The sequence below is a fragment of the Palaemon carinicauda genome, chromosome 33 (assembly GCF_036898095.1).
Source record: "Palaemon carinicauda isolate YSFRI2023 chromosome 33, ASM3689809v2, whole genome shotgun sequence".
Lineage (NCBI taxonomy): Eukaryota > Metazoa > Arthropoda > Malacostraca > Decapoda > Palaemonidae > Palaemon > Palaemon carinicauda.
The window spans coordinates 62,870,910-62,886,528 of record NC_090757.1 but is presented as its reverse complement, the minus strand read 5'-3'; the positions used below and the strand labels follow the sequence as shown (position 1 = coordinate 62,886,528).

At 41.5% G+C, this 15,619-nt stretch overlaps 1 protein-coding gene across 4 annotated transcripts in view; it reads left to right on the top strand.

Moving 5' to 3' along the window:
* The window catches only part of LOC137625967 (late secretory pathway protein AVL9 homolog), a 463,937-nt gene that overhangs the window by 189,834 nt on the left and 258,484 nt on the right, over positions 1-15,619 (top strand). For all 4 annotated transcript variants that reach the window (XM_068357038.1, XM_068357039.1, XM_068357037.1 and 1 more), the window contains one exon: positions 15,413-15,521. In XM_068357038.1, coding sequence (XP_068213139.1) covers positions 15,413-15,521 — 109 coding nt within the window. The remainder of the gene's footprint in view (positions 1-15,412; positions 15,522-15,619) is intronic.

Here is a 15,619-nt window from a genome sequence, read left to right as displayed (position 1 = left end):
TTTCCCTGATTATTAGGGTTTTTTTTACCATAATGAAAAAATTCATATCTAGCAAAAAATTACTTTGAGAAAAAATAAAAGCTCTTTATCTGATTGGAGGTCTACTTTATGTCTATATAGGGTAGTAATCCCAGATCTTAGTAAAAGTTATCAAGGAAGGAGATAGAATATGTAAAACACTCATTTTCAGGATAAATCACCCTGTTGTCACAAAACCGAAGGTTAGAGGCAAAAATCCTATGCAGTTTGGAGATGTCCTAAGTCACCGTATTGAGTGGTATGGATGTCAAAGTCCTGTCTTAAAAAAATGGCATTAGCTGGCCAACCCCCTTAACTGGATATCTTGCTGAATGGGCCAAAACATGATGTCACTTGTTATTTTAGTGATCCTAGTACAAGGCACTATTCTAATTTAATCTTGCACCATGCAACCTGAATCCACTTAAGGAAGGATCTCAATGAGTTAATTCTACTCCCTTTGAAGGATGGAACCCATCTATAGCTAAATTATTTATGAACTGGAATATACTACCAATAGCAGCTATCTCATTATGCTAATGAGCTGAGAGCATGACATGTTGGCATGACCAGATAGTTTTCAGTCTGATATCTTTCACATGGAGAATTGCCTTGATATTGACATATATTATTTACAGGCATTGAATTCAAATCATATTACAGTACAGTACATAGCTTACTCACATTAGAATTTACAAAATAAACCAATTATGCAACTACAAATCAGTATAGAATTACTGGTGTCAAATATGAATACAGTACAATTATTTTGATGAATCTTACTTATAGGCTACATTGTTATTATCTATAAAGTTCGAGCTTTCTACGTTTAACAAAGGAAAAAATTCTTTGCATACCCTCTCCTAAAAGGGTTGCCAGTGTAGGACCCCTAATCCAGGGAAGCTCCTGAAGGGTTTCTATGCCTGGCAAGCCCCTCTCCCACAAATTGGTCCTCACAATGTTTAGATCGCGTTATTTCTTTTGTTATTTTAGATTACTTTAGTGCTGGATAATTCAGGTATATTCTGTGCCCTTACCAGATATTAATTTTTATTATTTCTAACACAATGGGTTATATCCTACAATTACTTTTGCCAAGTTGATGAAGTAGTTGCATGTCTGGGCAACCTTTCACGCCATACAGTTGTCAGCCAGATACATTCCGGCCAAGAGATATGTACTAGTGGACAAACTTAGTTGCTACTTGCTAGGTGGCCATCTGTGAGCCACCTTCATCCTGAGGCCTGGCATAATCAACTCTCGGTTAATCAGCGGGTAGATAAGGTTAAATAGTGGACAGAAGTTCACGTTTAGGTGCTCACATGGGTCTTTCTGTGAACACTGCCTACATGTCTGTAATTGAGGAATGAGACATAAGGAGTTTCCTGTTTAGCTGGCAGGCATCAGGATGAAGGTGGCTTACAAATGGCCATCTGCCAAGTAGTGTCCTGTTCTGTTAGCACTTCTAGTTGAGGTCCCAAGAAAACTACCCCAATAGTTCACACTTCTCTGTCAGCCACATCTTCAGAGACTACAGCATATATTACATAGACAGTGGGTTTTCTCGTCTTTTTTTGCCAAGAAAATGCTTCTCAGACTTGGCTGTCACAGCCTACCGCCCAGCTTTGAGTACAGTCTTTCAACTGAAGGGTATAGAGTTCTCCGTCTCGTGGAGTTGTTTGTGCTCTGAGGATCTGATCGTCGAGCAATATTACCTATCCCAGGACCTCAACACTCGGAGTGGGACATGACCATGGTTCTCAAGGCTCTCAATTTTTCTCCGGTTTAGTCTCTGAGAAGGTTGTTAGACAGAGATCTGACCCTCAAGACTGTCATTTTGCTAAGCCTTACATCGGCAAAGAGAGTAGGCGAGTTGCACAGTCTCTCTTTTAATTCACGATGCTGAGGGTTGGAAGGAGGTATATTATGGGTTTGTGCCAAAGTTTGCGGTGAAACCAAGAATTCGGCATTGCATGACCCCAGGATTTAGACCATCTCTATATCCCCTCTACATGAAGTGACAGGGGCTAATTGAGAAGAGATCCTTTTGTGTCTTGTGAGGACTCTGCAGTGCTATCTGATTAGAACCCAACACCTCAGTGCTGAGTGTCAGTGCCTCTTCCTTGGCAGAACCAGGAAAGAGGTGTCAAGGAACATGGTCTCCTGGTTTCGTGAGACAATCTGTTGGGCATATGCCTTAACAAGTGAGAGGTTTGAGGTACCAGCCAAGACCAGGGCTCACAAAGTCAGGGGTATAGGCTCCTCCATAACCTTCAAGAGGAATGTTGCAGCCAGGTGTTGAAGGCCTGAGTTTAGATATGCCAAACAACCTTAATGACTTTTTAGCTACGGGAGTATACCCACAAGTCCCTCAAAACTTTGTTCTTAGTCCTATGGTGGCTGCTCAAGTAGTTGTATAGCTAGCCCAGCTCGTGCATACAATGGAAAGCATCTTATCTATGATAACATATAGATGTAAGCCTTGGATTGAAACTAGAATGACTGGCTGTTCTCCTTCATCTTTCCTTCCCTTCTCTTGGGGATGAAGGCGTCATACCGCTATTCGCTGGATCTGACTTGATGCTGTTAAAATACGTTTCTGAGCTCCTTTCGTTAGAATCTAAATAGGTATCTCCCCTAACCTCTCTTAACGAGGGGGGTGGCGCGGAATGTATACCATCCATGGTTTATCATAATCCAGGTATTTTATTCTGGATTTCTCTCCCACTTGGGGTAAGGGATTTCTCCTTTGTTCATGTACCAATCTTTTACAGGCCAGGCCCTATCAGTCTATTCATTCTTGTGATGGATGTATAGGGGGTTACTGGAGTCCTCTCCTTTGCTCCCATATGGGACCAGGTAGACTGACACTACAGTACCAGAGAAGAAAAGAACCAACTATATTTGTTCTAGGGGGACTTCTGAGCCACCAATCAGTGAGTCTCCCTATTTTAAAGGATGAATTGTTTATGTACATATAGAAACAAACAACACATTTTAAAAGTAATTTGTATTTTTCCGAGCTGTACAAACCTTAGTCCTTGAAAGCTAAATTTTGTACTTCAACCTCCCCTCTCAGTCCTGAGATGAAGGTCATAAGTGAATGCATGTTGTCTTTAACAGGCGAGTGGGCAGGGTTACTCAATTGCACTATCTACCTGTTGTTATCTACCTTGTTAACAAAATCAAAAGTCGTTCCACCTCAGTTGGATACATTTCCTTATCTTAAATTACTAGTTGTATAGTTAGAAAAATACAAATTGCATTTGAAATTTATTATTAGTTTAATGTGGTTGGTTGAGACTTGTGTGGGCAAATGTCATTTGGTCACCTTAAGATTTTATCCTTGAACCTGTTTTATAGTCTGCTTTATTAATAAGGTGGAATTTTGCCAGGCACTTGCAATATCAGATCCTAAAGTATTTTGTCATGGCCACTTGGGAAACAGTCATTGATAAATTCCTGAATCTCTGTTTTGATAATGCTAAATGTTTGTAGAACAAACTAGGTCTATTTCTACTCTAGAGATAGCTTGCTCCTAGCAACCTTGGTTGAAGGTTCTTGTGATTTGCTTGTTGCCAAGGCTACGGAAGCATGCAATATTTATATTGAGAAGCGTTAATATATTATGTGTTCTATTGACAGCTTATTCTGTGTAAGCAGATATGATTGCTTACCCAAATAAGATGTCTGAGATCTGAAGTCAGTAAACTTTTAGCTCAAATTTTATCTCTTTAACTTCAAGTTAGATGAGTTCTCTTTGAATGCTTTTGCATAGGAAGTCTTCTTTTTCATCATAGCTGTCAATACTCTTAAATTAAGTATTACTGATCCTCTAGTTCCATAATACTGTAAGTTCATGACAGACATTAACAACTTGAAGAATGAAAGGCAGACCAGGTTTTGTGGTTTGAAACAGGTATCAGCCCTCATGAAGTGATATAATGTGTCAAAATTTCAGTAATTTGCCTCTAAATGTCGAATAACATTGTTAGAACTAGCATACAAGGTATTTACAGCAATGTTTACAAAAACTTTGGGCAATTAATGTTTATGTTGCCTTTCAAAATTTCTTACAGGTGATGAACACTGGAATTGTGAGTCATATTTGGAACTCATAAGTTAGGTTTTGCAGGTGTTGAATGATTGCTTTAAAATTTATCACATGATAATCTTTGTTTGGTTTACCACCTGCTGGATGAGCATGCATACACAGAAGGTAATAAAATCTTAGTCTGCCACGGGAGGCAGTAATCATTAAAGAATTAACACACACTGATAAGACTTTTCTTTAAAAAAAGATTGTTTGTTTTAAATTGTTAATGATAATGCATCATCATATTCTTTTAGCATGATAAGATTATGGATGACAAGAATTTAATCATAGATTAATTCCCAATACTTTCAGGTCACAAAATTTTAGATTTACAGGTGCTTTTAGATCATTATGCATTTTGATGCAAAGTTTTATTGCTGACATTTTTAGGGTTTAAGCAATGTTTTGTATCATGTAGGCTTAAATAATATTAGCCAGTTTTGGATAAGATGGGCAATTAATGCAAAGGAAAATATGAAGTAAATTATATTGGAAATTTCTGGTTTATGTGAATAAGATTCGACTTTTAGTATATAACAATTATGTGGCTCCTAGATTTCACATTGAAGATGGAATTATGTTTATGAAGTGCTAAGTACTGTAGTCTTTTAATATGAAATCTCAAAATGATTATTAACAGGAGAATGATGACTGACGATAATGTTACGCATTGTTTAGTAATGCTTTGCTGTGTCTGTAAATATCATACATTATCCCTTGTAATTTGTCTTGATGGAACTTGGTGGTGGAAATAGTTTTCTTGGATTTTAGACTTTAGTGTCCTGTGGTAAAAATAGAATACTGTAACGATAATACCTGCTTACGCATAGTTCAAAAGGTGTTGGGTGATTTATTTTTTTAAGTCTAGAATTTTTAGTTTTATATATTAACATGTTTTATTTTAACTTTTAATTCTAACTTCTAACAACTAATTGCATTGTGCTTATTTACAGGGTACTTATCTGCTAGAATTATAATTGAAATAACAGGCTTTATTTATGAAACAACAAGTGGTTTTTTGTAGAGTTTAAAATCAAGTTTTGTGTTATGGTTGGTATTTTTGCAATACAAATATAGTTATTACTTTTTAACATTTTTACAATGTAATAGTTTTTTCTCTGGACATCTAGTAAAAAATTTATAAGCAAGTAAAAAGTTTTGAAGATTTTTAAGCTATAATCTGAGAAAATACTTTTTGTTTTAGTAAATCTTACTCAAGTTCATATGCTGCTCCTCCTCCCATAGGAAGAGCTCAGCGATCTATTCTAAAATCAAATGAGTTTCCCCTCTCAAGTTATGGTACCTTCAGTGCTCTGACTGATGGTGACCTATTTGAATATATGACTTTCTCTCTTATAGTCACTCCTTTTTTACTTGAGCTTGTCTTTGTTTTAGTATCTTCCCTTAAGATTTTTACCCTTTTGATAATGTTGTGTCTTATTTTGGATATAAATGTGTGGCTCTAACTTTAGTTAGAGTTGAAATGTGTGATATGTATGAGGCTATATAAGAAGCAATGAGTTCCACACACAGCTCTATTGAGTTGTAGTATGTATCAATGTATATGTATTCAAAGGAAGCAGGTTGGCCAGGGCACCAACCACCCGTCGAGACACTACCGCTAGAGAGTTATGGGGTACTTTGACTGGCCAGACAGTACTACATTGGAGCCTTCTCTCTAGTTACGGTTAATTTTCCCTTTGCCTACACACGCCAAATAGTCTGGCCAATTCTTTACGTACTCTCCTTTGTCCCCATACAACTGACAACACCAAACATATATATATATATATATATATATATATATATATATATATATATATATATATATATATATATATACATATACATACATACATACATATGATTGGGCTAGGGGATGGATTATGACATACCTGAGCCTAGTTGTATCCTATATCTGAAAGTGCATCTTTTATATATTGTAAAAGTATAAATCTTCACCCTCTAGAACAAAAGTAATGGCAACACAATCTTGGAAGTCAATGTCTTTTGTAAAGGGAGATAGTACGACTAACTGGAAGCTTTGTTGCTTGTGCCAAAAGAACATACGTGACAGACTAGTGGTTGAATCTGGTGCTGGCTATGTTACACTTACTACAAACATTCTTGAGTTGTATATGTTAAATGTGATACCTTTATTATTTCAACCCAAAATACTTGATGAAGGTGGTGAAATTATGCAGACCTTTAAAAATAACAAAGTTCATATCATGAATCATGTATGTTGAAGTTCAAAACCACAAAATTAAAAATAAAAGAAAGTCATTGTGTAAGGTGATAAAAAAAGATGGTGCGGCATGAGCAAAATTCACACGTAGTAGTCAGAAGGCAGGTAAAAAAATGCAGAAGAGTCTAAGACCGGAAAAGAAGGAATCTGCTTTATTTGTGACATATGCATTTCCTTAACACTCTTTGGTTGATATGTGAATCAGCAAAGGAACTTTGGTGAGATTTTATAGAATTAATATAATTTTCAAAATAACATTAGTTATTTCAATACTTAAACCTAAGTTCAATGTTCCCTCTCCTTCCCACTCAGGAGGAAATGTCCCTGCCTGGCGATGAGCAACCTCTCCATTCTTGTGAGGCTGGGTAAGGGAGTGCTTGGGGAAGTCTATAGGTCTACCTGTTGAGTCATCAGCAGCCATTGTCAAGCCCTCCCTGATCCTAACTTTGGTGGAGAGGTGGATTGGGTGCTGATTATATGTATATTTGGTCAGTCTCTAGGGCATTATCCTGCTAGGGCACTGTCAGTGTCCCTTGCCTCTGCCATTCATAAGTGACCTTTAAACCTAGATAGTGGTTTTGATAGTTTGGTCATTATCTATACCTCCTTGACTGAAAAAGAATGAGTGACTATAACAAAGGAAGCCATACATATAGCCAGGTCACTACTGTCTAGAGCAAAGACAGTAAAGGGAAGACTAGAAAGTCGCTGGAATTTCCATGAGCATTTTCCCATGTTGTTAGGGCGCATTAGCAATAGATGGCACTCAACAGTTTAGCGTTTTGTTTATATCTGGACTCTAGAAAAAAAGAGCGTTAATAGGAATTACGTTTGCCATTATTGCTGATTAATGATAAATACATTTCAAAGAATACATATTTTTTTAGAAAAATAATACCTACAGTTGTGTACTACTGTCAAGGGGTCAAATTATGTAAATATTTGTGATACATTCATGGGAATTTTCAGTGAATTTTAGTTGGGTGTGTTATTAATAGATGGCACTGATCTGAGAGTTAATGCGCACAGCTTTTATATCTTACAATCTGAAATGTCTTATGACAAATTCGGAGATAATTTCTATTTTTTCCTAACTAAACAAACCTGGAGTTATTTATTTAAATTATCTTTCAGCATAGCTGGAAGATAGCCATTAGACTAATTGCGAAGTGGCAACCCGGCCTAACTGCTTGAGCGGGTAGGCTGGGGGTGGATGGGGGTGATACCTAGCTGCCTCTATATATATACTCTCACCACAGTGAGAGACGTCACTTTTTCTTTTGGCTCAGTTAAGATCGGACGTGTCCGCTCTCTTCCTGACTGTCATTGGACTTTTTAAATTTTGCTTTTTCTTTCCAGGTGTGAGTGTCCTCTCATGCGATCGCCATCATCATGCAAACCTGTCCAGGATGCAAGGGTGCCGCATGCGGGACCTTCATGTGACCGACCTGCACTCTTTGTTTCCTACGTGCTGAGGGCATCGATGCAAGCAGGGTTCGCCTTGCGCAGAGTGTACGTGGTGGTATGCTTCCCAATGGGAGAAGTTTGGGCGGCGTGGGAAGAAGATGATTGCCCGTTCCCCCTCAGGCGAGCAAAGTGCGTTCTCATTCTCGTACCCCCAAATCTCTCTCAAAAGCTCCTTCTCGCTCGACTCACGCTCTTCTGAGGGACAATGAAGTAGGAGCGCAGACTGACTTAACTCCTTGGCAACCCCGGGGTACTGGGGGGTTGTTGCTTCCCCTAGAGGAGCAACTTCTCCTCCAGCTGCGGCGAGCCATTCTCCCCTTCAGAGCTGCTGCAGGTGTGGTCGTCCTTAGGGATTTCGGGATCCCCTTCGAAGGAGGAGCTGCTGCGCCTTCTTCAGCGTGGTGCCAGGAAGGACCCTTCTTCGGAGACGTCGACATCTCATGCTCTGGAACTGTGCTAGGTCCATCTTTCGCCTTCTCCTCTCCTTTCCATGCGTGGAAGAGATGATTGCCCGCATTCGCCTCTCCAACAGCCCCTGCTGACAACGAATCCTCTCTCCATCCTGTGACCTCGTTGTCCTTTAATCTTCAACCCTTTGTTTCTCCCCACAGAACCCACAGATTCACGAGAATGTTGTGCTTCCGTTCACGAACATCTCGTTCACGATCATGAACCGCGAGTTCGCGATCAAGGTCTAGACGTTCCTCGTCTGGAGGTAGAGGTAGGCGTACGCTCAGTCCATCAGCACATAGCCCCTCAACCAGACCTTCCAAACAACCTCAGACCGGACCTGAAGATGAGAATGACCATTCCTCTAACAGGTGTTCAGCTAAACCCCCAGTGCCTTTCACCGCCTTGGGAGTTTCTTGCGAAGCGTTCGCCTAAGCGATACTGAGAAACGCGTCTCACTGTGACATATTCTCCAACTAGAGTAGTCCCTACTCACAGGCCTCCTCTGCCGACTTCGTCGGACATAGGTGGTTCTCTGGGGCAACAGGAAGGCATTATACTTTCCTCTTCCTCTGTGGCTCCTAGTGATCCTGTTGTGAGCACTTCTGCTCGGGAATTGCATCCGTTGACACGTGAAACTCACAATTTTGTACATAAATCTCAGGATTTCACGAGCAAATTGGCAATTTCCACAAGCAATTCACGAGCAGATGTGTCAGAACCGCGATCAAGTGCGGAACCAACACCTTCGCCTCAACCCTCTACATTTTCAACCACCAGCGTAAGACCAACACCCATTCCAGAAGGGTTCAAGGAGCCCACTGATAAGTTCGCGAAAGCGCCTATTGGCCCGGACCTTCTTTCGCGCCCAAAAGAACATGTTCCTTGGCTTCAGATGTTATTAGCTCCATCAATTGGAGCCCCTTCTAGAGTTCCACCCAAAGGACACTCTCCTAGGGAATTCCAGTGTTTACCTAGAGGTTCAGAGGTTCCTCTATGGGTGAATACGTTCATCTCCACCCTCCTGAAGACACTGAATGTGGCTCCTACACTGTTACAACCTCCGACTGTTCCAGTCAAGGCAACCCCTAGGATCCCCCTGGAACCCTCGTTGAGTTCGTCAGTTGGGAGTCAGGACCCTAGAAGGAAGTCGACGGCAGACAGAGTGCATAGATCACCTCCATCCCGATCATGTGCTAAAGATCCTATTCCTTCTGATCCTTATATGGCCAACTTACCCTTTACACCAGTAAAGGTAAAGGAGGTTCGTCACTAAGAAGAGAAGAGAAGGATAAGAGGCATAACACCTAACACCACCTCATGCCGACATCATCTGCCCTAGGACGAGTAGGGACATAGGCTCGCCCAGGGAGATCACAATCCATCCCTTCAACCCTCAAGAAATTGAGGTAGTGCTCTGGACCAACGTCCGATTCCTATACCTCCTCCAGAGTAGGATCTTTCAGCTCCTACTGCCAAATTCGTCAAGTCCCTCGAAAACCTTGCAGGTTCCCCCTCCTAAGACCGCGGCGGAACGTCCTGTGCATAGGTAATCAAAGGTCACTAAGACGAAACCAAAGAGTGCTGTAGCACGGGAAGCGAAAATGGCTGAGGCACAAAGATGGTCCCCTGTGGGGGGTCCTTCCAGTGATTTTGTTGACGACTGACCTACCTCAGGCTCTGAATGTGAGTCTGGAGGTGGACGTCTCCTTAGATTCCGCAGACGAGAATCTTCCAAAGGCAGCCAGTCCAAACTATCACTCCAAACAGGAGAAACGTGAGGCGGAGCATACCTCTTGGTGTGTCCTTGCCTGTATGAGGGTCATCAACAGGCTGTCCACTCCTAGTTCCACCATCCAGGAAGGAAAGGATATGGTTCTCGATGAGATATTCGAGACCCAGGAGCCTTCCAGGACCAGTGCAGCTCTGCCCTGGTCCAAGGGCTTGACTGCTGCCAAAAGGAAAGCTATCACCTAGATAGCTGGAACTTCTAGCTCCTTGAGGGCAGCTTCCTCCTCTTGGTCCCTTCTACTTCCTTTTGGTCTACAAAGGAAGTACTATGAGATCGAAGGGGAACCTCATTCCACCATGACCCTCGACCCTTCGGTAGAGTCCCTATCAAAGGGTGTACTGACTCAGACCCTCTCCTATCTGAAGGCCTCCCTATGTTCAGTTACGCTCCTGAACATAGAGAGGTGTGAAGTACCCCATGCAGGCTGCTTCATGGCTCGATCTATGGCTAGGATCCTTAGGCTTCATTGTTCGCTCCCACACTCTTTCAAAGGAGTCTACCAGGAAGACTATGGAGTCTTTCCTGTTGTCAGGTACCCGGACTCTTGAGTTTCTATCACATCACGTCATCAACCTGTGGGCGAACGCCATTCTCAAGAGAAGGGATACTGTTATAGGTAGGTTCCACAAACAGGTGCCAAAAGTGGAGGTCTCTCGGTTAAGGGATTCCACCCTCGAGAGTTCATCTATCTTCGTTCCGGAAGAGATAGAGAGGTCTGCTGAGCGATGGAGGAAATTGTCAAACGTTTCTCTCCTCCATAGGGCCATGACATTGCGGACCTATGGTTGACCTTCCCAGTCTTCACGGCCTCAGCAAGCACCTTCCTCTTCTCACCAGTCAACTTCTAGGTCCTCTGAACCTTCTAAGGTGTCTAAGCAGCCCTTTCCATCCAAAGGTCAGAAAGGGTCCAAGTCCTTCAGAGGAAAGAGGGGAGGAAAGGAAGGTGGCCAAGGTGATCACTCCCAGTAGAAATGGCATTCCTCATCACCTACCACATGTTGGGAGATGCCTACAGCACCGCTGGCAGAGGTGGCAGCTCCGTGGAGGCAGATCCCTGGACGGTTGAAGTGATCTCCCCAGGGTATCGTGTCCCGTTCGTTCAATCTCTCCCCCCTCTGACTTGGGATCCAGTGCATCATGAGAAGTCATCACTGTAACCTTCACAGAGACTGGTATACCTCGGTATGATCATAAACCCCGTCCAAGAGTGTCTTCCCATCAGACAAAAGAGCACACAGACTGAAGGAAGTGGCTGCACCTTTCCTCAGGAAAGAAGTTCTTCTAGCCTCTCGTTGGTTTAGTCTATTAGGCCATCTGACCTCTCCCATCCGTCTTGTTCCAGACTGCCTCCTCAGGATAAGATCCCTGCAGTAGCAGCATAAGTCTATTTGGAACCAATACTCCGATCCACCAGACACTCGAGTTCCTATAACTCAGGATCAGGCGATGGATTTTAGTTTGTGGATGGTAGACGAAAACCTTTGACGAGGCCAGATGTTCTTGTTCCCCCTCCGCATTTGATGCTCTTCACAGATGCTTCAAAAGAAGGGTCGGGGGCTCACCTGCAGCACCATACGATCTCCGGCCTTTGGTCAGAGTCAGAAAGGTACCAGCACAGAAATCATCTAGAGATGAGTGCAGCTTACCTAGCTCTTCATCAGTTCTAACAGTTGTTGGCAGGTCACTAGGTGGTGTTGATAAGCCACAACACCACAGTAGTGGCTTACATAAACAAACAGGGTGGTACCTTTTCACAGCCTCTATGCCATCTTGCAGTAAAGATCCTCAGATGGTCAGAAGAACATTCGGTGGCTCTATCAGATCGATTCATTCCCGGCAAGAGGAATGTGCTCTTGGACAATCGAGCAGTGCGACTCGGATAGTAGGCTCCGAATGGTCTTTGAATCATCAGATAGCCAACAAAGTCCTGACTTTGTGGGGTTCCCTGACTGTAGACCTGTTCGCAACATCTCTGAACAGCAAGCTTCTGCTCTACTTTTCTCCAGTCCTAGATCCTTAGGCTCTATGGCAAGATGCATTCCAACAACGGTGGGACAACATCAACGTGTACACCTTTCCTCCATTTTTTCTGATGAGAAGACTGCTCAACAAAACCAGAGCATCCAAAGATCTAATGATGACCCTTATAGCTCTGCTGTGGCATCATACAGAGTGGTTTTCTGACCTCCTGCAACTTCTAGTTGATCTACCGAGAGAACTCCCTCCACGACCAAATCTACACAAACAACTGCACGCGAACATCTTCCACAAGACCGTGCAGTCGCTTCGACTTCACGTGTGGAGGCTATCCAACGTCTCCTCTCTCAGATAGGCTTCTCGCAAGAAGTTGCGGAGTGAATGTCCGTATACTTGGGTAAGTCATCAGCCTCAGTCTACCAGCCAAAATGGAGAGTACTCTGTGGTTGGTGTCGTGGAAGGAATATCTCTCTACTCGATGCCAGTATTCCAGTAATAGCGGAGTCCCTTGTATACCTTTGGGAGGAAAAGCTTCTTTCGGTATTGAAGGTGAAAGGCTATTTCTCAGCCTCAAGCCTAGCTTTTAAGCTTAAGGGAGTGGATATTTCCTCTTCATTGGAACTTTCTTTACTCATACGGAGTTATGAGATCACTTGCCCTCAGTCAGAGATTAGGCTTCTTCCTTGGAACGTGGTTTGCGTCTGGAGATCCTTGAAAGGACCTCCTTACGAACCATTACGCCATGCTGCTGACAGAAATATCACTTTGAAGATGGTATTCCTGCTCACTTTAGCCTCGGCAAAGAGAGTCGGTGAACTTTATGGCCTCTCGTATGAAATTGCTCATTCAAGGGGATGGGGGAAGTGACACTCGGCTTCGTCCCTGAGTTTATTGCTAAGACTCAAAATCCAGGGGTGCTGGACCATCGATTCAGGACCTTTCACATTGCGAGTTTTCGTTCTGTAACCAGTGACCCAGATCAGTTGTTACTATGCCCAGTGAGGAGTTTGAGATACTATCTTGAACGCACTACAGCAACACGTCCCAGACCAACACCTCTATTTGTTAGTTCAGGGAGAGTAAAGAGGAGGATCACCAAATACACTTTCCTCCTGGATTTGCCAAGTAATCGAAAGAGCCTTGGCTCCCAATCCTCCTCCAGCTCGTCGACCTAGAGCCCATGATGTCAGGGAAATCAGTACTTCCCTGGCATTCAAACGTAACTTCTCCATGTTGCAAGTTTTCCTACCGGGCAAGTGGAAGAGACAGACCACCTTCACAGCCTATTACTTAAAAGACGTGACCCACAGGAGACTCGATACGTTCACTATCGGTCCTGTGGTGGCTGCTCAACAAGTGGTTTAAGATACCTCTGGCTCCTTGATGGACAAGTAGCAGTTGGTTGAGGGCATCGGTTAAGACTGGGATGAAGGAGAAGAATGTCTGACTTTCCTTTCTTCATCTTCCCCTCCCTTGGGGTACAGCACCATGGGTCCCTCTGCAAGCTGGCTTCAACTTCTACAGGTAATTATAACTTCCCTTGTGTAGCCTAGTATAAGTTATAAAATTTATATACAGTACTGTCCACTTCCCCATTGCTTTCTGCGAGGGAGCAATATGATACGTCTTGTTTTTTCTATATAAACTTAAAAGGCGTTCATACAAATTAACAACCTCTATATTCTGCATTGCACAGGCTGCGATTATACTCACTTTGTATATTTCAGCGAGGTGTCAAAGTTTTCCCTAGACCACAGTCATGTACTGTAATAGGTAAAACCAGGTCAATGTCCATGCCAGATCTAGGACTTCCACCCACCTAAGAGTGAGTCATCCACATAAGTAACGGAAGGTTTATTAGTATGGGAACAAATGACAAATTCAGAGATAATTTGTATTTTTCCCTAACTAATACATATGTGGAGTTATTTATATAAATTGGCCCGCCATCACCTGTCCCCCAGAAGTCCTGCCTGCAATCAAAAGTGACGTCGCTCACTGTTGTGAGAGTATATATAGAGGTGGCTGGGTACTTCCCAGCCACCCCCAGCCTACCCACTCAAGTGGTTAGACAGGGTTGCCACCTCGTAATTAAAGTCTAATGGCTATCTTCCAGTTACGCTGAAAGATGATTTACATAAATAACTCCAGGTTTGTATTAGTTAGGAAAAAATACAAATAATCTCCAAATTTGTCATAAGACATTTGAGATTGTAAGATATAAAAGTATCTGTTAGGCATATATATTAGAGAAACTATATTATTGTTGGTAAAGGGAATTGCTCTTTAAAATTGTGTTACGAATGAGATCTGTTCTTATAATGCATCATAAGCCTATTTTCATTGTTAATTTTATTTTATATATGTAACATACTGTACTTGCATACATACTATATAAGTATAATTTACAGTACTTTAAAAAAAAAGAGGAAACAGTCCCTTACCATTCATAAATTACTGTACCCTATACATACAAATATTTGTACCCTATACATACAATAGTGTACCAACACTTATACAATACTAGTAGGTCTTAATAAATAAGACATATAAGAATTCCCTCTGTATTCCTGTGGTTGGCCTTCGCACAGCCATCAGAAGTCTCCCTTGTGCTTTCCAGACATGATGCACAGCAAAAATAAGGCAGAAAAATCTAAAAAAAAAAAGGAGCAGCACCAACAATGCCTATCGTAAACGAAGATGGCAATCTAATGCTAAAGCAACACAATGCACTACCTGTACTGTGCAAGACTGGTAGAACTAACCATATTCTGGGAAAATCTAAATGCAAAGGATGGTCAGAATTATGAAAAAAGCTGTGGGACATGCATAAAGAACTAACTGAATAATTCTGTCAGAGATTAATACAGTATCCAGATTAGGATTAAGAATTGTGATAGGCCACAAGTTGTCTTATTGAAATAAGATTACATCTGCCAGGGTTATGCCAGAGATATATGACTGAAGCATATTTTGTACATTTCAAAGTACACCTGCTTTTCTTCTAGATATTCAGGTATGATTGATTTCTTAGATAGATCTTATATTTCTCTAAATTTGTTAAGAGATACAGTTGTAATTGTTATCATAAAAGTTTTATATTAGATGAAAAGGATATTGATTCAGTTTAATAAAGTCCAAATACTTTTTGTGACCCTCATATGAATTAGAATAGGAATTTAGTGGGCTAGTTTCATAATTTATAATTCGTTAATGCTCTCAGAAAACCTTAGTAATGTTATAGGATTGAAAATTTAATGCAAATCCTCTCCATTTATGGTAGCATTATCAGAAATAAAATTGTACTTTTTATAGATTCAGATCATTGGGCTTACATATATTTTCAATTTTTTTTTGTTTACAGCAATGAAGCTGATCAAGATCAGATTGAGAAAACACAAGATGTCACTGACAATTGCATTGGTAGCTTAGAAGTTCTTGGAAGTTCTATGCAAGTCACAGAGGTTGCAATGGTGAGTACTCAATGTTTTCCAATATGTCAAAGATTTGTTTGACAAAAACTTCCTAACTTATATTTGCTTCTCATTATTATTGATGTATGTTCTTGAAA